Source organism: Rosa chinensis, chromosome 2, assembly GCF_002994745.2.
Source record: "Rosa chinensis cultivar Old Blush chromosome 2, RchiOBHm-V2, whole genome shotgun sequence".
NCBI lineage: Eukaryota > Viridiplantae > Streptophyta > Magnoliopsida > Rosales > Rosaceae > Rosa > Rosa chinensis.
Genome location: NC_037089.1, coordinates 26,927,273 through 26,949,935, shown reverse-complemented (window position 1 = coordinate 26,949,935; position 22,663 = coordinate 26,927,273). Strand labels below are relative to the sequence as shown.

General features: G+C 37.8%; 1 protein-coding gene across 1 annotated transcript; it reads left to right on the top strand.

Annotated features, from left to right (window-relative positions):
* The first annotated feature begins 16,830 nt into the window (after window positions 1-16,830).
* Window positions 16,831-19,652, top strand: LOC112187483 (probable trehalose-phosphate phosphatase J). The gene is made up of 11 exons (XM_024326292.2): window positions 16,831-17,081; window positions 17,218-17,520; window positions 17,618-17,758; window positions 17,848-17,919; window positions 18,018-18,110; window positions 18,203-18,361; window positions 18,451-18,528; window positions 18,681-18,750; window positions 18,932-19,002; window positions 19,096-19,188; window positions 19,303-19,652. Exons 2-11 carry the CDS (start codon window positions 17,233-17,235, stop codon window positions 19,369-19,371), a joined length of 1,134 nt encoding a protein of 377 aa, XP_024182060.1. The 5' UTR covers window positions 16,831-17,081; window positions 17,218-17,232; the 3' UTR covers window positions 19,372-19,652.
* The last annotated feature ends 3,011 nt before the right edge of the window (window positions 19,653-22,663 follow it).

The window sequence follows — 22,663 nt, the reverse complement described above, 5'->3', positions numbered from 1 at the left end:
CCAATCTTGTCTAACCATTGACTTTCTTGCCAACTATTGTGTGATGTATTTTGAAATTGTCGTCACTTAGAATATAATTTTGCATTCCACATTAGCGAATCATCATCATACAAGGAAGCTCATTAGATCCACATTTTCAATTTAAAAAATAGTTGATACAAAAAACTAATGATTAGACATGATTGATTAAATTGGAGAGTACATGAGCACATGTGATAAAATTAAAAGTGTAGGGCCATAACTGATTTAACTTGTAGAGGTTAGGTAGTAAAATGAAACTAGCTCTAGAAAATACAAATCTTGAAAACAATTATACTAAATATGAAACTCATAAATTTAGCCAAAAGTTAAAGCTACTACAATGAAATCATCAAATTTCTTTTTTGTGAAAAAAGGGAAAAACATATGGATACTGTATTGTATAAACTTTCAAAAATGGACTTTCTTTCGACAAAATAAGATGAAGCTACAAATTAGTTACGAAATGTTGTTTTGGCAAACAAGTCATCCATTAATGGCATAAAATGACTTTTTTCGTCAATCGTGTCTATTTTTGCGAACCCCAAAAAAGAAATTCTATTAATAATTCTTCTTCTAATACTATAAATAAACAATCACGAGAATCTTGATAAATCCTCATAATTATTAATATTTAAAAAGTTGATTCCTCTCTTGCACCATGTCCTTTTTTTTTTTTTAAGACATCGGCCCAAACTCTAATAAAAGTACAACATAATCGACACTATCGATGAGCTACATTAAACAAACAATCATGATAGTCTCAATAAATGCTTGTAGTCAACATCAAGAAGAATTGTTCCATTTTCAGCACCTTGTTCTAAAATACCAGACCACGTGTAAGGGTGATTCACTAGCACGTCGACGACAAGAGCACATCGATGATAAATTATGTAGTCCAGAGATAATAACGCTATAACCATAGCACATAGTAAGACTATGACCAAGGCATAGACTATAACGTACCCCAATCTCCACTAGATAACCAAATGAAAACAAACCCCAAAACCCTACCTTAATAGAGTATGAACTTATTTGAACTAACTTGTTAAAAAAAGAAATGGGAACCGTAACAAAATTAGAAAATAGAATATATACTATCCCGCCACAACCTACATCCCACCTCCAACTATATATTGAATGCCAGTCTTCCAACAGATGAAGAAGACTTCTCTTGGTCTTCAAAAGGTCCCCACACAACACCACCACACCCCCCCCCCCCCCCCCCCAAATCAATTGTAGATTAAGATGATATCTACCCTAATTTTTTTTTTCAAACTACTTTATATAACAAGAGCGAGCTACCAAACACGCCCAACAAGGCCTCCTAAACTGAAACAACAACAAACAACGAGGCTGAAAAGGCCCATACAAACATGAAAGGAACAAAGACCAAGTTTAACCAGCTGTTGGATAACAGCGGAAGTGTAAAATAAGAAAAATTAATTTGGATAGGGAGACATGATGCATATATAAATGACACACAATATGGGAGATGTACAGCCCAATGGCATGTACAAAGCTCTTAGAGAGAGAGGTATGAAGGAGACTCTCAAAATACCTGATAAATGAATTCACTATAACGATACTTCTACAAAATACTTCTCTACGCCCCTTACTAAACTAGACTAGCCTACTTATATAGGCCTATACTAGACAATGTCATAACTATGTCAATTACAATGAACATAAGTGTAAGACAGTTACAATAACCTTAAACATTCCCAACTCCCATAACGTATGAAGCCACTAACTCTCACCATTTTTCTCATCATAATTCTACCATTATTTTCACCATAACTCTCAATATAATTCTAAATTAATGTTATTTGCAACATCCTCCCTTAATTTAGAATTACTCTAACTTCAAGTTCTTCATCATGATTCTTGCTCCATTGCCTCTTCTTCTTCAACTTGCTTATTTTTGTTACACCCCGTATCCAATTACTTTTTTTCCCGAGTCTAAAGGAATTATTATACGTTTTACCGTCTTTGATTTCAGTTTTTATCAATTAAGGGGTTGCTAGAAGTTGACTTTTGATGGGTTAACAATTTGAGAAAATTTCCTTCACGTAAGTTGTAGGGGACGTTAAACCGAGTCCGTGGACATGTGGTACACTTAAATCGGAGTTCGTATGTGAAAGTTATAGCTTAAAATGTGGAAGTTATTGTTCATGGTAATAAAAATATATATATGGAAAGTTACCACTGTAGGTTTCCATTTTCGGAAACCCACGGTAACTCTCTCTCTCCTCTCCCCCGACTTTTCTTCCTTCCCCTTTCGGGTTCTTCTTCCTCCCTTCTATTCCACGTCTTCCGGCCACCACAGGAGCGCCTCCCTCCTCTCTGCACCCTAGTGGCCTTAGATTGTGGCGATTTGGCCGAGGAACCTTGGATCGAAGCAAAGTCCTTCATAGCTGCAGTTTGGGGTTTTCGTCCGGTTTCGGCGATTCTGGCCATCTCCGGCCACCAAATCGGTGTCGAAGGTGGGGTTTTCGTCAAGGATCATTTTCCCCCTAGTCTCAAGTCACGATTTGCAGTGTGGAGGGAGAATCGAACAAAACCCGATCCTAGGGTTTTGAATTTTCTGGAATTTTTTTCACCGGCCAAATTGGAGCTCTTCAAGGTAAAATTAGAACTTGTTGTAGTTGTAAAAAGTATTGGGTCTGTTGAGTAGGTGGTGCTGCCAAAATTTGGTGGCCATTGGTGGTGGTTGCCGGTGGCGCGTGGGCCCCACGCGCGGCCACTGTCGGTGGTGCGTAGAGCTGCGTTTTATTTACTGTTTTGGCTCCATAAATCCTTGAATGATTGTAGAATTTTATACATTGTTGATTTACGTGAATTCGATCGCCGAATTTCTTTCGAATTCACTTTAGAATTTATATATATCGATGAATGAATGTTATGGGTGAATTACAGATGGATTCGATGTGAATTAAGGAGTTGGATTTTGAAGGGGGACGTTCTGAATTTCAATTTCTAATTACCGTAAAGTTAATTTCCGTCCTGTAAATATATTTTTACGAATGCTATTCGTACAGGACGAGAGGAGTCTTCGTACGAGGAAAATACCGAGCAACGTCAAGATTGACCATATACTGTGAGTGGACTTTTATTTTCAAAGAACGATGTATGCATTTATTTATTTGTTTCTGAGATGATAATTTGTTTATCGTATTACTTTCTCGAACATATGGTTATTTTCGGAAATGGTTTTGGATATTTGATTATTTGAAGATTTTATGGCGTGCGGGGTCACGTCATTGGATTATGCTTATTTCTCTTATTTATTTTTGAATTTGAGTTTATCTTGGCGTGTGGGACACGTCATGGGAATTCTTTTGCGAGAGTTGGGGAAGCCTTATGTATTTATGATTTTACTGTGGTTTTCGGATTTTCTTTTGCCATACTTTGGGTGACTTATCATTGCTAGCTTTGATCTTCCGCCTTTGTGGAGAGGTGATGGGATCACCGAAGCCCTCCTCCTTTGTGGCGTTGGTTACTGTCTCTGTGACAGTAATTCTGAAGCCCAGTATCCTATTGCTACACTTAGTGGCGTAAGGGTATATTACAGGAGTACTTTAGCCTGGGAGGCTATCACCCGAGCCTGGGAGGCTCACTTGTATGGCTATCGTCTTCCCCTACTCACTTTACTATTTTTGACTAGCGGGGCTAGTTCGATTTCCGTTTAACCAGCGGGGCTGGTCTTATTTTCTTGAGTACCGGAGTTTCAATCTTTTCATTTAGTTTGTGACTAGCGGGGCTAGTCGGTTTTTCTTGTACAGAACTTCTCTTGTTTTGTTTTCCTTAAACATTGCATGCATCGGGAGTTTATAGAGAAATAAATGGGGAAAGTATAAAATTCCTTTTGTTTAAAATTGTTTATTTTTGTCCACTCACGCTAACGTGTTTTAAATTACTTTTCCCCTGGGCCCTTCAGTTTTAAATGCCTAGTTTACAGAATTGCTGCTCGGCGTTCAGGAGTGAGCCATAGTGACCGCATCCGCTTCTGTCATCACATTCCGTAGGTTACCTGTTTAACCTACTGTACCCTATGTTAAATTACATTCTTAGAATTGCTCTGATTACTATGGGATTTGTGACCCAGACTTGTAATGAATTATATTTGAGGTCTACGACCTAACTTTGGTGAATTGTGGTATGTTAAATCTTGGAGTTTCTTAGACTTGAAGTATTTGATATACCATTATTAGTTTTGAGTTTGAGTTGGTTGAATTATGGGAGCAGGGTGGCTCCAGGAGTATGTGGTTGGATTATTAGAAGTGAAATTTGTTTTCCACAGGTTTTTGGTTGTCCATTTTTAAGGGAGGGTATGCCGAAATTTTTGGTAAACCTTCTTTAAAAGTGGGTCCCGCAGAGCCACTTCGGATTCAGGGTGGAATCCGGGGCGGGCCTTGTCAATTTTCCTCTTTGATATCACCTCACTATGGTCTCTTAGTCCATTGCCCATATGCTTCTTCATTCAATGCAAGAACCTTAATTCGCGTGGCTGAATTTTTCAATGACACTTCTCTAGTCACTTTGGGTCTTGGGAGCTTTTTCTCCCTCACTACTTAGAGAACTTTCTTCTCTCCTTTTCATGTGAGATCATTTTATACCTCACCAATAGTTTAAGGCCATCATGCCTCTTGGAGCTTCCATGAACTCTGACTTGTCTTCGTCTTCATCGACTTTGGCCACCATGGAGTACTTTTCTTTGGGACTTTTACCCAATCTTTGTTGCACCATTGTACCTTTAGCGAGTCTTGTCAACTTCTTTGCACCATTGTGCCATCTCCATCGTCATCTTCATCTTGAGACTTCTGGCACTTCCAAGGAGTATTTTCCTCTTGGCACCTTTGTGCCTCTTTTTTGTGGCACCATTTGTACCATGCTTCATTTAGGGACTTATACCCTTCATTCTTTCTTTTAGGGATGTTAACTCTTCACCTTCTTTTAGGGACTTTAGCCCTTTTACCTTCTTTAAGGGATTTTAACCCTTTACCTTCTTTCAGGGATTTTAACACTTTACCTTCTTTCAGGGATTTTAACCCTTTCACTAAGGACCACATTATCCTCCCATTCTTCTTCTCCATCTACTTTTTTCTCTCCCTCATTTTCTTCTTTCTTCTCTATATGTTTTACTCCCTCATTTTTTATTTCAATCTTTTGGGATTGGACACTCAAGGCTTAAAGGAAATCATCATCAAGAGCATACGTCCATTTTTGGGTAGTTGAGTGAAGCAATTACTTGGTTCATACTAGCCCATAGCTAGAAGTGACCAAGCTAACTCTCCTCTCTCTTCCTTATTATCTCTTTCATAAATTTTCTATGCTTTTGGTGATGTATTTGAGTATGGGTAGTGAGTAGTTCAATTTTGGGAGTTAGGGTTGTGAAGCCCTAACTCATCTTGTATAAATATTGATGTTTTTCTCTTAATAAATGTAATTTCCATTGTGTATGCTTTAAATCCAAATTTATTGGTCCTTAGAAGCATGTTTGTAGGCTTTGTCACCCTTTGAAATTATGTTGTGGGCAATTGTGATAAATAGATTGATAAATTGACAACTTATTAGTCTTGTTGTATCTAGGATTTAAGTGTGGACCATTAGCTAGCTTAATTGTAGCTAAACTTGCTTGGGTCTGTATTATCTTGCTCTCTAGGCCTCTAATTTTGGATATTGCGGCCTTAACCGGCGTAATGCCCAAATTAGAGAGTTGATTGTGGCCTTAACCGGCATAATCAATACAACGAAAGGATAATGGTTTAGTAGCCTTAACCGGTACTAGATACGGGACTCGACACATATAGGAAATGCATGCATTTGTGAAATTGACATCAATATTTGCAAGATAGTTAGTGTGAATCACCTGACACTCCCATGTTCCCATTAATTTGAAATCCGAATTTTAATTTCTTGCTTGATAATTAGTTGTTTGCTTTTATTTTAGTTTGCATTTAATTTAGTTAATTCCCAATTCAAAACTCCCCAACAAAATTCTATCTTCCATTGTGCATAACTCATTTGGGCTACAAGTTAGTGGCTTTGATTAGGCTTAGTGTGAGCTAAGCCGAGCATTGCCGAGGCTTGGTGCCTTATGAATATTATTTTAATTTATTTTATTTTTATTTTTCATTGTATGCTTTTAAGTTATTCTAGCGCCAATTACCTCGGTTAGGTTCAACACTTAATCTCCGAGGTACGATAATTAAGGTTTTAATACTTCCCTTACTTGATAACGATTCGTATCTTGTGAGAGTTTATAAATCAAGTCAATGGGATATATGAGCATGTGGTTGTGATAGAAAAGAAGAGAGATAAGGACATGTGTCCAAGATTGAGAGGAAGAGAGGAAAAAAAGAAAAAGAAAACAAATGAAAAAAGAAAAGAAAAAGAGAGGCAGCACGTGGGGGGAGGAAAAGGATGGAGTCTGATGACGTCTATTTTTCTTTCTTTGCTCATCTCTCTCTCCCTTTTTTTCTTCTTCTTCTATTCCTCCCTCATTTCAACTTCCTTTCTTTTCATTTTCGCAATCTTCTCTTTTTCAATTTTTCTTCCTTCCTTTGCTCATCTCTTTCTCCCTTATTTTTTTTCTACTATGCCTCCCTTTTCTTTTCTTTTTTCCTCCCTAATTCTGACTCCTTTTCTTTTCTTCTTCGCAATCTTCTCTATTTCAATTTTTCTTCCTTCCTAATTTAATAATCTCTTTCTCCCTTTTCTTCTATGCCTCCCTTTTTCTTTTTTTTCCTCCCTAATTTTGACTCCTTTTCTTTTCTTCTTTGCAATCTTCTCTTTTTCAATTTTTCTTCCTTCCTTTGCTCATCAGCAACAGTTGGTACACCGCAATTTTTTTTTCTCCACCACCTTGCAACAACATGAGCAAGTCTTGGTATGGCTGGTCACTCTTAACTCTTCGACCTCTTTGCAACCTTTGAGTTTCAAGGTTGATCTTCATTAAGAATTTTGATTCTCAATTCTTTCAATAGTTTTGGAGCAAATATTTTACTCCAACTATCTCACTGAGACACCACCACGACTTTCTCATCACCCACGATCAGCACCTAAGCAAGCACACTTGACGCCATAATACTTTTACATGAATAATTTTTTACTGTACCCAAAAAGATCAAGCCCAGGGCTCTGATACCACTTTGAAGTGTAAAATAAGAAAAATTAATTTGGGTAGGGAGATATGATGCATAAATGACACACAATATGGGAGATGTACAGCCCAAGGGCATGTATAAACACTATGCCAAAAAACGTATCAGACGACAGACAGAAATTGTTGTCTGATTTGGAGTGCCACCATTGTAGAGCGAGCCGCTGTCTGTTGAAAATTCAGACAACGTGTTGTGTGATACTCGGTAGATGGCTCAGTAGGTGACTCGGCAGATGTCAGGCTCGGCTGCGAGGCAGATGCCAGGCCCGGCTGCACGGCAGTTGCGGCGCTGCCTTTAGACAACAGTGCTAGTTTTGAAGCTATTGTATGTTGAGCTTCTCAGACAACAGACTTTCATTTTGTGTGTTGTCTGACTGATATTCAAACTTTAGTTCTTGAACTATATCTGCTGTCTGATTAACTTAGGAACAACATAATTGAATTTTTTCTGTTGTCAGATTAACTTTTCGACAACAGAGTTTAATTGCTTCTGTTGTGTGAGTGTAGATTAGAAGATAGTGATTTGTTAAAAACCGATGTGTGATATGAATGATTGTAGTGTAATTTGTCCTCATTTTTGGCCATCAGACAACGGGCAGTTATCATTGTATCTATTCTGTTGTCTGATTATTTGAACATATCCCATTCCTGAATTAAATTGTGCATTTGATCCATTTACATACCAAATATAAACATTGCAAACCATCAAATATAAACATTGCAAACCACTAATCATTGAACCCAACATTTTAAACAAGAAAAGCATTCTAGTGCATGCCCATCCACTTAACACATCAAAAAGCTAATACATATATATTTATCGTTCCAAAACATGCAACACATGGTGCATGACAATGTACCAACAGAGAAGCACAAAAAAGGATGCTTTCCTTAGCAAAAAAGGACCAGCAACAAGCCTATTTTTTGACAGTTCCATTCCCACAGCCCACAACACCAATAAGTGAAGGGTCAACAAATGCAACCATGTCCACCCTTTTATATGCCTTCAACTGATCATAGAGGTACCTAATAACAAAAATTTACAGCAAGCCATTGGGTTTCAGCAACTATACTTCTTATCGAAGCATTGGGGGGAGAGCACATATATATAAAGAACTGAATATATATTTTCTACCTCTGGTACACAGCAATACAAGTTCCGGTGGTCAAAGACTCGCCCATATAATACCTGCAAATAAGAAAGAAAAAAACTATTAGATTGACGGGGCTTATACTCTTAAGGCATGGTAGTGATCCTAATTAAAGAGACATAACCAAAACCGTCTGTGTTATATCTTTTAAAACACACACAACCTAGCTTTGTTATATCATATTTAAAGTGTTATAAGAAGACATTCAACCCCAGACTTAAAATTACAACCTAGCTCATAGGTGTAAGGAAACTGAAGAAACAATCATCATAGAAGCTTACTTGAGAAACACCATATGTGTGCCAGTACATGGTCAAACGTGTTGGTGACCTGACCAAACAAAGGTGAGAAAGTTAAACAATGTCTAAATATCTATCATGACTTAAGAATATAGGAACACGAAAATGACAAACAAAAGAGAACAATGAACAAATACTAGAAACAACATATAAATACATTAGTCTATAACGAAAATTATTACATTAATAGATTACCGTATATAGAGCATGATCTCTTGCATCATATAACGGACTTGTGGTGCAGCTGTACATTCATACAAAAATATGTATATGCGCTTTAAGCTTTTTGAGAAGTGGTGTTACAATTGGAGAATTCAAAAATAGAGGTATGAAAAATGTACCATTAGGCTGGAAGATATATGCCACAGCATTCTATCAAAACCAGAAACAAAAACAAACAGCGAAAACAGTAAACATTGAATGTAAGAGGCAGATAAGAGCACAAGTATGCTAGTACTTTCATGAACGGAATGATACACACACTCAGAACCTTAACAAGATCTGTGTCAAGCCAAAGAAAAGTTAATTAGCAGGACATTCAAGATGCCCTACAACCCAAATATAGGCAACCAAACAAATATCGTACTAATAAAAGAGAATTGAGTGGCAGGTTGGATAATTAATCAGCACAAGTCTCCTACCATGAAACACTTTAGTGACTGACCAATAGCTTGAAATCCTTTATTGCCAAACAATCAAAATTAGCAAACTAGTACACAAATCATTGAAAGCATAACAAGATTAGCATGTTTAGCTCAGTAACAAGATTCTAAGCAAGGTATACACACACACGTACTAATGGATGCAGTTCCTATATGATAGTAAAAGGCCAGCAAATATGCAGCACAAACTCTGCATATTTATCATCCACCGAAATTACACAAATCATTGAAAGCATAACAAGACTAGCATGTTTAGGTCAGTAAAAAGATTCTATGCAAGGTACACACACACACGTATTAAAATGGATGCAGTTCCTATATGATAGAAAATAAGGCAAAAAACAAAGTCAAAACCAATCATCCCATTGTTTTGGTCTAGCTTCCATTCCTCCACTGGTACCTCTATTCATTGTGGCAGATTTTCACAGCATAATTCCATCAATAGTTACAACTAATTTAAGAGGGGTAGACAAAAAAAGTTAGATATCCAGCTAAATATAAACATGTTTGACACAGAATACTTATCAATAACAAAGTAAACTCATTACCTTTGAACCTCTCACCACTCCAGCTTAGGCACTTAGCCTCATCAAGTTCGTCACAAACAAGAGTATTGCCAACCGCAAAAAGAATACCCTTCTCCAAGGCATGATCAAATATTTGGTTGTTAAGTAGACAAACTAATAGCACCATTTTGCAGATTCTCATGAATAAACTTACAGTTTTCTTACAAATGAAAAACTTACGAAATATGCACTACACATGCAGACAAACACCAACAAGATTACACAAGATTGCGTATCTTCTCAACTACACACTTTGCGACAGTAAAAGTTTGCACACTAAACCAATGTAGGCACTGGTAGAAGCAGAAAATAACACATCATACTTCAATCTCTACTGTACCATAAGATAAAAAAGGACAAGCGGTGGAATAAAGCAAGCAGACTAAGTGGTGGTGTTCCAAACTTGCAGCAACAAAGTCATCTCCTTGTGGTCATGTCTTTTGTTGACAAGTTTTGGCGGTGGAAAGTGATCAAGACACATGAAGACAAAACTTCATATATAATCAAGCCCTACTCTATAAACTATAGCATGCTGCAGCTTCATTTTGAAATGGGAATTAAATGGAAAAATGACAAGAGCCAATGTCCAGATCATTGGAAAAGAAACATAAAGCATACAATGGAGTTGGTGATGCAGTTAAATTTGCTTAATTGAAGCATGTTGTGTTTGGGCAATTTCAATTGGTGTCACAATAACAAATATAGAAAGGAAACATTATATTATATTAAGCTGTGTCTACCTTTTTGTGTTCTGTAGAGGGAAGAATTAACATCAAGAAGGGTTTTGTTAGAACTTAGATAGCAGAATTGCATACCCAGCTTCCTTTGGTGTTAAAGGTTTAATCTTTCCGTCCCTAATTTATATCAAACAGTTAAAACTCCAAACTAACCACAGTAATATATCTAAATGTAACATAAAACATTATAATCTGTAAATTAAAAGAGCAAGTCTCTCTCTTTCACTCTCAGTTCCATAGCAACATACCATTTTTTTTTTTTTGCAGTAGCTATATCTCTCATTTGCTTCAACTCCAATTCTTCGTTGTCAGCTTACATTCTTGTAGCACTCCTACGATGAATTGGAAACAACCCAAGTTAGAAAATAGACAAGAAAACTATATAAGAAGAGAAACCCAGTAACCAGAACATAAAAAAGGTTGAGAATTTACTTATAAAATGGTGGAATCTGTAAGAGGGTCCTTTTGGTTTTGAAGAAGAGCTTGAAAAATGGTTTGTTTCATATGGTAATTTGGTGGGTTTTCGTTTTTGAAAACTAGAGCACGAAATGGTGTGAGTATTTAGAGATGGAAATCCCAGAGCTTCCATTGGAGTGAGAGAATGAGAGTAAGAGTTGGAATACCTGCATTGAAGAAGGTATGGTTCCAGGGCCTCTGAAATTTGCAACCATTGAAAATTTGAGTTTCTTCTTCATTTGTGTCGATCAGGAAAGTGAAATGAGTACTGAAATGTGCTACTGACCAACAAAGCATGTTATTTGTAATCTACAGGTAATTAAAGACCAATAAAGAATCTGTTCCTTTTGTCTTAATTGTATGTGAGCCTTGTAATAAACTACTAGAATGTTGTACATATCTGGAGAGATTCTAAGAATGTTTGATGACATGGAAAAGACCATCAAAGTTTACTTACCATTCATGTAATTTTAAGGACCAAAGTAATCTAAGTCTCCTGTCAGAGTCTCCAATCCTAGCATTGAAGAAGGTATGGCTCCAATAGGCCTATAAAATCTGCAACCACTTCAAAGAACAAACAAATAAGGACTCAAATGTCACTCCACTTTACGGAAAATAGTATTAATTGGCAGTACAATATCAGGGAATACAACTACAAAAAGTGGAATAATTACACCAATACTTTACAAGAAAGTAATATACATACTCAACTTTTGTAACGAAAAGATGCAAGCATTATAATATCTAGGCATAGAACTAAACCCATGGAACACTTTTTGTATTGCACAAAACTGAATGAAATGTTTCCCAACTGTCCAACTAAAGACCATATATATAATAAAACTAATAGTTAAGCACACTGAATACATGAAAGCTCTTTCTCATATATATAAAACAAAGCATCTAAACTGATATGGAGTTGGTGGTTTCCTTGCGTAAAACAAAGCAACCTCACACAGTAAAGAAGTGATTTTCTGGGACTAGAAAATCACAATAAATTGATCTAGCCCATTTAATCCATATGCCATCAACCATTAATCACATAACTAGGTTTAATACACAACCGGGCTTAACAAAAAATACCCTATTGAATCAAAAAAATAAAACTAAATCGCCACAACAATCCATAAAGACTGGTCAAAATTTGTTTAAAAAAGAAAAAAGGACTCATACCGCAAGCCAAGATTCTCCTTTCCATCTCCTCTTGCATCTTCTACGCATGAAACCCAGCAAATAAACAAGCTTAAAATCCCAGAGAATCAACCACATATCTTCAATTTGAACAAACCCAAACACATAGAGAAAGAGAAGAGGAAACTAGTACCAATTGGTGAGCATATTCGACTGGGTGAAAGCCAATAATGTTGCTTTTGACGCTATTAAGACCATAATGGAGCGTATCATTCTGGGTCCCTTCGATTTGGTGCTCAATGTTCTTGGGTGCCTCCTCTGCTTTCAGTTTAGCACTCGTCAAACCCCAAATCTAATAACCCTAACTTTTAGTAGAACGAATGCTCTTCCAACCCAGACGGAGTAAAACCTGAGCACCAATAACAACAAGCAAGTGGTTATAAACTTGAGCCAATCGAATGCTCTTGAGCACCAAAAGAACAAAGACAATGAACTTCTCCTCAAAATTTAAAACCCGAAGTGGATTTGAGCACCAAAAGAACAAAGACAATGAATAAGAGCAGTGAAATCTCAAACTTAACTCACCAATCAAATGGATTTGAGCACCAATCCCTAAACCCGTGAAAACACCCTTTCCTCCTCCTTTAACTCAAACCTAACTTGATTGGTGATAACTCAATCCCTTTTCAGTAGAACGAAGAATCCCCAAATCAAACCCAACTCGAACCCTAAGCGAGTTGAACCCAACTCGATTTGTGAGAACCCAACTCAATTTGTGAGAACCCAATCCCCATTTTCAGCAGAACGAAAAACCCCCAAATCGAACTCTAATCGAGTAGAACCATAATCCAGACTTAAAAGATGGTGAGAAGATGGTGATTTGTGATGGCTAAATGTTTTGAGAAGATGGTGAGCAGAGCTCCAGGTTTTGCTCGAAGTGAAGAAAATCTTGGGGTTTTTCTCTCAGACATGAAAAACAACTAAGGCACTAACTTTGTTTAAGTGTGCCCTCAGTTGTCTAAGGCATTAACCAATAACATGGTTTTTTTTAAAAAAGTTAGTAAGACAACGTATAGATACATTTAGGTTGTCTAAATTGCTACATATTTGAAGGAACAAAAGATGAAAATTTCCTGCTTGTGCAATCAAAATGCTAGTTTTGGCGCTTAGGCTAGGCATTTCTCATTCACACAACAGAAATAGTTCATTATGTTGTAGGAACTTGCAAGCATAATAAACCATTGAATCTAAATGTGCACATTCGGGGGGGGGGGGGGGGGGAGGGGGGTGGGAATGAATGCCATTTTGGATGAGCCATTTCTCCTCAAACTCATTTCTCCCACCTAGGTTTACCATTTCTCATTCAGACAACAAATAAGCCATTCCGTTGTAGGAGCTTAAATCGTGTACCAGCATTTCACTCAAATATTGGCCTTTTTGGGGCTACTCACTCACATTTTAGGGTACATGTGATTTTCTTCCAAACTTGCACAACGGAAACAAAAAAATGCGTTGTATGTTATTTTGCAACTTACTCTCATACAACATATACAACAATACTGTTGTGCAAGGTGAGTCAAAATTTCGACCCAAATTTGAGCAAGGTGAGGGGAAATTTTTTTTTACATTCAGACAACAGACAAATCCTTAAAACTGTTGTACAATAATCTTGGACCCAAAAAAATTGATGTACAACCTCCTTATACAACGCCAATCTCATTAAACCTGTTGTGTGAAGCAGTTTCAGTGATCACAAAATGGAATTTTTTTTTTCGTTGTCTAAAAAGTGTAGTGTGATGCAGTTTTTGGCATAGTGAAAGCTCCTAGAGAGAGATATGGAGGAGACTCTCAAAATATCTGATAAAGGAATTCACTATTACAATACTTCTACAAAATACTCCTCTACGCCTCTTACTCAACTAGACTAGCAAGTGTATAGGCCTATACTAGACAATGTCATAACTATGTCAATTACAATGGACACAAGTATAAGACCGTTACAATAACCTTAAACATTCCTAACTCCCATAACCTATGAAGCCACTAACTCTCACCATTATTCTCATCATAATTCTACCATTATTTTCACCATTATTCTCAACATAATTCTAAATTAATGTTATTTCCAACACTAGCGACCTGCAACCTTTGATGGAAAAAGAACAAAGCAACCGTACCACTACGAAGTGGCCGGCAACAAAATTCAACCAAATCGAAAGATCGGGAGAAAGACCCATGCCGATTTCAATGTACCTAACCACTGGAATTCCAAAGATCAGTACAGACAGCACCTTCACCACATCAACCATATTCTACCAAGCAGAGAAACAAAGTAACCAGAAAAACAACTGGAAAAACCAGATGAAATGACTAGGTTAGATTCGATAAGAGACCAAAGAGACAAATCACCAATTGCACAAGTGGGCAGACCCCACTTTGAACATAGCTCCGAAGAGCAAAGAAACCATCCATGGCAGAAAGAAGGAACAACTAGGTAAAGAGGATGAAGACAAATGGATATGGAAAAATGGAAATCAAAAGCAAGGGGACCAAACAGGGCGGGAACGGAAGACGAACTCCGAGCAAAACCGCCCAAAACAGCTGGTGAGAAGTAAATCGAAAAGAAAAAACCGGCAATAGATACATAAAGCCTCAAGTAGAGGGAAAATTAGGATTAGTGGCTCTCCCGACTCTCAAGCCAATGATCCAGATCAAAAATTGATCGAGATCTGACAAGAAAAGGAGAGAAGGAGGAAATCGGTTTTAGTATCTACCCTAATTGGTAAATTGTTAATTACTTTTCAATTGGTAAATTGTAACCAAGGTGGACAGTATAGATAGGCTTTATGTATATCATAAACCCTTTCAGATCAACTTTATAATCAATATGAATGAATATGTCACGTGAGGATCTTAATGAAAGGTCGCAATGCATTTAAATTATGCAGTACGCTAGTAAGTTCCACAAATATATAGTCAAAATAAGTTAAGGATTATCAATATCTTGACACCAACGCATTAACAGAGTTCAAATGGGTTTTGAGGCCAGGTTTCTGGTTGGTTTGATTGAGCATAATGGCAGGTTAAACTTCTTTTAGATAGAGCTAATTACTAGTTTATTTCCCCATATCCTTAATTTTTAACATATATGTAAGCTTGTAATCATATTACTAATGAAGGGATCTAATTCTAGTTTCTTCAGAAATCATAAGACTTTTGGCACAACAAGAAGGTGATCTGTATTATTTGGACTTATTCCGATTTCTATATATATATATTTCTTTTAAAAATATTGAGTTAGACTCTTCTCCTATCCATATGGAATAGAACATGGCGAGCTAAATATATTTTATGTCAAACCTATTTTTGTTTAGATTGGGAAAATCGTACGGTTTTCTAAATAATGTGCTATGACTTGAATTTGTAGTTAATCTTATTTCTGATAAGAACATTTGATAATTGAATCCACTTTTTCCTATCATTTCTTAATCATTTGTGTTAGTGTTAGGATTAGTTAGTTCTATTTTTCAATGGGGGATAAGAGAAAAGATATAATTCAGCTGTTAACGTGATGAAAGTCATTGGTTCGAAGTTTCTAGCCTAATTATCCATAAAGTCAATGAGACGTTTTCCATTCTCATTTGCTTCTCTGATGATTTTTTTTTATCGAGATCACATGGTTTCTCAAAGATTTTCTAGGCCCAAAGACCAATCCGTGACAGGGTATCGTGTTAGAACGTTTCCTCTCTCCTGGCCACCAAGAATGGATTGAAATTTAACTCCAATCAGCGTCGACGGGAGTCGAACACGAGTGTGGGGGTTCCATATCTAGAGGGTCTTACTAACTCGACCACCTGGAGGCTCTGACGAATTGATATTGTTTATTTAAGTGCATTGTAGAATGTAGAGTAGCCTGAGTAATTGCCTGTGCTTGTAAAGTTGTAATACTGGCCCAGAATATTCAGTATAATAAGGAACGGGCAATGCCTCAACTCCTGGTTTTCTTTAACTGCATTACCAGTTAGGTCTGAGCTGCTTGTTTTTCACTCCCACACGCTGTTCCCATTAGCATTACAAGGGGCGTAGAAGTATTGGAAAAAGAATACCATCTTTGCTAAATCGGGACAGCATCAACTTCCTTAAGCTGGTTTCCAACTCCAATTAAACCATATTCAAGGAAAAACCAAGCTCCAGCAAATCAATGGGTCTCAGACTCTTAAGACCGCTACTGTGGCAAAAACACGTGGCAGAAGCCCACCATGGAGCTGCGCAGGGCCAAGGAATGTCGGCCACGTGGTGTGAAAAGAACAAGGTAACTGTTTCGCTGGCTGTTACGGTGACGGCTGAAGACGGCGCGCCGTGGACGAGAAAAAAAAGTGTATATACCCCTATACGTGCCCCTGTGGTGCCATACACGGAGACGGTGGGGGCCCACGTGGAGGGAGATGGTGGTGGTGGCGGGTGGTGGTGGCGGGTAGTGGTGGCTCACATTGGGATATAAGGGGATGTGGGGCAGGCGGAACCCGCAAGCTAGTGGGCCCCAGTTCGGGGAGGGGAATGGGGCCGTGCTTTTGGTCTCGATTTGGAAGCATCCGGGTTGCTGAGACTATAAATGGACCATTCAGGGCTCTGGTCTCCTTCACATCCATACACACACACACCCTTCTTACACACAGAGACACGAAACAAACGCTCTTTCTATCTCTCTCTAGAGCTCTGTGGCTTTGTGTTTGTTTGGTTTTTCCAATACTCCGTTAGCCTATCTTGGTTTCTTGAAGCTCAGTGTTATATATATACACCATACTGAGTGATACAGAGTCCTCTGTCTCTTGCTCTGTTTTCTAATTCATCCACATCAGGGGTCTTAGTCTATTACCGTTTCTGAAATCTTTTGAGGTATTGCTCCAATACCTTAAATTTTCTAAATGGGTTTTGCTTAAATTTTTTATTTTGTGAACGGAGTCGACCTGGAAACTGCACCCCAATTGATGCTCTGAATTGACGAATGTGATTTCGGTTTTGTTTTTTGCAGACAGTTCGGTTTGAGATGACTAAGCAAAATGTGGTAGTGTCCGATGCTGACTCCCAAATCATGAACATGGCGATATCGGTTGCCGTGTCGAACTCTTCGATTTTCAGTGCGGCGGCGGAGAAGCCTCCGATGGCGCCGGGTGGGTATATATCCATCTCGAGGAAGAGATTGATGAACTTGAAGAACCTTGACATTATTAATGGAGGTGAAAGACTCACCTCTTGGGTGGACTCGATGAAGGCTTCATCTCCCACCCATATTCAGTCTTCCCCTTGCTTGGTGAAAGGCCAGAGTTCTTGGATGGTGAGTACCATACTTGGTACTTTCTATATATAATTGAAGAACAGACTATTTGACAATGGTAATCTCATTTCTGGGTTTTGATGTTGATGTAATACAGCTTCAGCACCCATCAGCCTTAGACACGTTTGACAAAATCATAGAAGTTTCCCAAGGCAAGCAAATTGTCATGTTTCTGGACTATGATGGCACTCTTTCGCCCATAGTCGAAGACCCAGATCGAGCTTTTATGTCCGATTCAGTGAGCACTCCATTCTTAGCTTTGTTCAATGTAATTTCTTCGCTCTCTCCGAATCTTTGTGTCTAAACTTTTACCATGTCAAAACACAGATGAGGAAGACCGTGAAACAACTTGCTAGGTGTTTTCCTACTGCAATAGTGAGTGGAAGATGCAGAGACAAGGTACATTTATTTTCAAGTTGTTTGCAGTCACTTCTACATAGTCTTTAGTATTTGTGTGCTTGAAATAATGGTGTGTTGTTCTATAAATTGGGCTGTAGGTGTACAAATTTGTACGATTGGCAGAGTTGTACTATGCTGGTAGCCATGGTATGGACATTAAAGGTCCAGCAAAAGGTTCCAAATACAAGAAAGTGAGTCTTCTTTCTGAGTATCACTTCCAAAACATATACTTCTGTATCTTTTTCTCTTTCCTAATGGTTACTTTCGGTTCCTTACATTTCAGGGTAGCCAAGGTGTTCTTTGCCAACCAGCAAGTGAGTTTCTTCCTATGATTGATGAAGTTTATAAGCTACTGGTTGAGAAGACCAAATCAACTCCTGGAGCAAAAGTTGAGAACAACAAGTTCTGTCTCTCTGTGCATTTTCGCTGTGTTGATGAAAAGGTACATATACCACCTTGATCTTTTTATTTCTTACGCATTCTGTTTAAGATGTGCAATAATCTGACTGAACAAAACCAATGACATGACAGAAATGGAGTGAACTGGCCTCGCAAGTTAGATCAGTTTTGAAGGAGTACCCACAGCTTAGGCTCTCCCAAGGAAGAAAGGTACGTGTGGGATATGGCATCTTTACTATGCTACACATGGTCAATCTTGAAGCTTCATTACAGTGTTTTTTTTTTTTTTTTGGGTCAAAACTTAGTGTGTGGTCAGAGTGAGATATAGAGGTCTCACTTTCAATCCTCCTTGTCTAATGCAGGTTTTGGAAATTCGTCCTACCATCAAATGGGACAAAGGCAAGGCTCTTGAATTTTTGCTGGAGTCACTTGGTGAGTTATTTTGCATTGGACTGTTTCTTCACTCATTTTTTGATATGAAATATTCTAAATTCACTGTACAAATCATCTGCGAGACGTTGTTGTAATATTGTAAGTTTATTATTCCATATAATTATGATGGCTTGCTTTCAATAGTCACTAACTGTTGCAGCAAATTTCGTTTGTTTTATAGGATACGCCAATTGCAATGATGTTTTTCCTGTGTACATTGGAGATGACCGAACCGATGAAGATGCGTTTAAGGTATATTACGCGTGCTTAATCAAACAGAAGAGTTTTCGTTTAGCAAAGTTGTGGTGCTGATTAGAGACTAATTATGGCTTTGATTGTGATTAGGTATTGAGAGACAGAGGACAAGGTTTTGGCATTCTCGTCTCAAAAATTCCAAAGGAAACCAGCGCAACTTATTCTTTACAGGAACCGGCTGAGGTGAGGGTCCAGAACTGTATTAGATGCTCTTCTTGTACTTGCAACTTGTCTTCATCTTTATTTTCTTGTTGTTTTCTTTTAATTAACTTTATCTGTGAAATTCTTTTTCTGAAGGTTATGGACTTTCTCCAGCGTTTGGTTGAGTGGAAAAGACAAGCAGTACGGAGCCAAGCCATGTTGTAAAGAGGGTAGAAGAAGATATAAATATATTCCCAGGCACCCTTACAAGAGTTTTAAAAAAGGGGTGGAGTTAATTTGGGAAGCTAATTAGATGATGTAATTTTCTGGTCAAGGTTTAAGTACGTGCAAAAAAGGGCGAGAAAAAGGGAGAAAAAATTGCAACTTTTTCTTGGCCGAAATGCCTTGTACATTTTGTATCTAGCCCTGTACAAGGGAACGTATTCGGTATATGTAACTTTGCATGTTTATAAATGCATAGTGATTATTATGACCTAAAAGAACAAGCTAAGTGAGCTTAGTCTTTCATTTCATTATAACTTCTCAATTAGTTAAACGATCCCGTTCCAATGGTCAGCTGCTGACCATGGAATTTTTGCTCACTCACCGTCCGATTGAAATCGGACGGTTCACAGCTAAGTGATGAGAGAGAAGAAGAGAGTTGTGAACCGTCCGATTTCAATCGGACGGTGATTGAGCAAATGATTCCTGGTCAGCAACTGACCAGGTGATCAGGACTCTTAGTTAAATACACTTCCATTATCGATCTGTTTAATCTCTTAACTGTGCTTCGGTTGGATTATGCCCGTGTTTAGAAAAATAGATGAACACTAATAGTGTATTATTAGGTTGTGAGATCAGATATCATTTTCACCATTCTTCAGTCTCCCTCCAAGAAAGTGGTCATCATCGCAGATAGAATAACCTTCAGGTTAAACTTCAACCGGAATGAAGATACTTGTTGTCCAAGTGAAAAAATATATGGAGTACTCATATATCTACCATCTTTAACAGTGAATAATTTTCTATTGTGCTTCCTTAACTAGCTACATATGTGTCTCTAATGGTATGGTTTCTCTTCTAAGAAAGAAGGAGCATTCCTGATATGTTTAACACTGCTTTTAGATGGTTTTGGCATAATTTCATCAACTTTGACACCAGAGTTTATTTAATAAGATACAAGATTAAACGATCGAGATTAGTTTTTTTATGGTGAATCCCTGTGATTATAGCGTCTATTGCAATCACGAAGGAAGGGGACAAATTCTTCAAGGAGGCCCCGGGCCAGTGGTCCGCACTCCTTATTCTTTCCTCCATTCATTCCACCTAAATATCATTCTATTGATTTATAAGATCGATTGCACCTCCATCAATCTAACTCAGGAAGAAGACGACGAAGCGAGTTGGTAATCAACCATTTGTTTAAAGTATAAGAATAGAAAATAACCAAACACTTACTAATTGTTATCATTTCACAATTCTATATGTCCTCGTCAAAAATACCTCGTATGGTAACAAGCTAATGAGTCTCTAGTGCAGTACGATAAACACTGAGGAATATAATTGCATGCATCACAACAAACTCTATCCTTAATTACCTTAAGAAGTATCTGTTGTTTGAGGATAAGATAACATTTCAATTCGAAAGCAAATTATGATTGGACTGTTGGATTCAGGTTCTGTGAGGACCTGATTGATTATGATCTAAGATCTTCTATGCCTTTAACTGCAGGCACATGTCATTGCAGAGTCAAATGGATTTATCAGCTAGAGATATTCCATTTTCATTTTTGTTTAGAAAAAAAAAAAGGAGCCAACAAAAATGAGCTAGATACTCAGGTTGCGAAAGATATTGTACTAAGCAGATAGACCTAGTTTTGGTTTTATTACCCAATGCTACATGGAGATCTCTTTGCATCTATTTTTTTTATTATAATTCAACTAGTTAACTAACTAGAGCTGGCATTGAGGACTGAACAACTATTATTTTGATTCCAGTAATAAAGCAAGGAATAAACAAAGATCTGTATCTAATGCAAGCATCCAGTTCAAAGTTGGTTAGATGTTTGAAACTGAATCTCTCCAAGCTTCATTTGTTGAAACATCTATATGATATCAATTGATTGTCCCTAGCTACGATTAATAATTGGTAAAAGCTGAAATCTATACAAGTACTCGTGGTAGCACATTGTCTTAGAAGTTTAGGTCTAGGAATCAAAGCCAAGTTGGCAACTATTTTCATCTTTGATTTTATTTTATTTTAGGGTGGTGCTATTCACACACCCATTTTCTCTATTCACACACCCCCTCTATTTTCCTATTACTTTAATTCAATTTGTTTCTACAAATTACCCTAACTACCCTCCCTTGTAATTATGGTTTTTTTTTCTTCTATTTTGACAAGTCAATCATGAATCAAATATTATTATACAATAAATTAATTTTAAGAGTTTCGTACCATTGATTATGCATGTGTCTGCATTTGTCTAGCTCCTCAGGTAAGTCTTGTTCAAACAATTAATTTTGAACTATATTCCAAATATTTTTTTTTGTTGTACCTAAAAATGTCTCAAATTTACAGACTGCGTTTGAAAATGGCTTATTACCAATCTATAAGAGATGAGAAACTCAAATAAGCTAGGTGCAATATTGGACCCCGAGACAACAAAGGAGTAAAGTATGCTTCTTACCCTTCCTACTTGTACGAGGATAAACTTTGCAATTTAGATTGATGAACGTAATTACCTAGGAAATATATTCCTTGTGTAATAATACAGTTCATTCCACTTAATGAACTTAATATTTTTCCTTCATTTATATAGGTAAAAGAAAATTAATTTATTGTTTAATAATATTTGATTCATGATTGACTTAGTAAAAAAATTAAACTATATGTGTTTGCATGCTCCAAATTTTCATGTTTCTGAAGAGAAACCACAACAGAAGAGAAGAGAGAGAGGACAAGAGTTCTGACATGAGAGCAGCGCCGCTCTTCTCTAGCCCTAGCCCCCTAGGCTGGGCAATCTATTAAATAGCCGATCTCTAAGCCAGCCATGGATCTGGCCATCACAAAGTCCGGTAAACAAAGGATGGAGGGGGAGTGCGGGTTCTGACTCAACACCAAGCTTTATCTAATCTAGGGAACTCAGCTTTCTCTGGCGAAGAATGGAGCGTAATCAATCCACCCCAAACCGAGGCACTCCTCGTCAATCTGCTGGTGTTGGCAACGTTGGCTATTGGTGGCGAAGGGACGCGAGTGCATAACTGGATCTGGGTGTCCAAAGTAGGGTGGAAGGCATTGTGCCTCTTTTGGGCCCCTATCCGTGCCAGTTCTCGGTGGTGTGGACGGTGGAGTCTACGGACTTACCGTCGACTATGTTAGTGTGGCTGTTTGAACGGCCGTCGGCGACTCTGGACGTTGGGGACTCATGTCGGTGGGTCTTGGGGCTTCTTCGGCCTCTGGTTGCGACTGCAGCACAGAAATCAAGTGTTGGGTCGCGATCTCTCGAGTCCAGCA

Excerpts from the sequence above, each read along its gene's own strand:
- LOC112187483 (XM_024326292.2), top strand. The coding sequence starts at position 17,233 with ATGACTAAGCAAAATGTGGTAGTGTCCGATGCTGACTCCCAAATCATG. Across the intron at positions 17,920-18,017 it reads GTGGAAGATGCAGAGACAAG|GTGTACAAATTTGTACGATT; the intron begins GTACATTTATTT and ends ATTGGGCTGTAG. Across the intron at positions 18,111-18,202 it reads AAGGTTCCAAATACAAGAAA|GGTAGCCAAGGTGTTCTTTG; the intron begins GTGAGTCTTCTT and ends CTTACATTTCAG.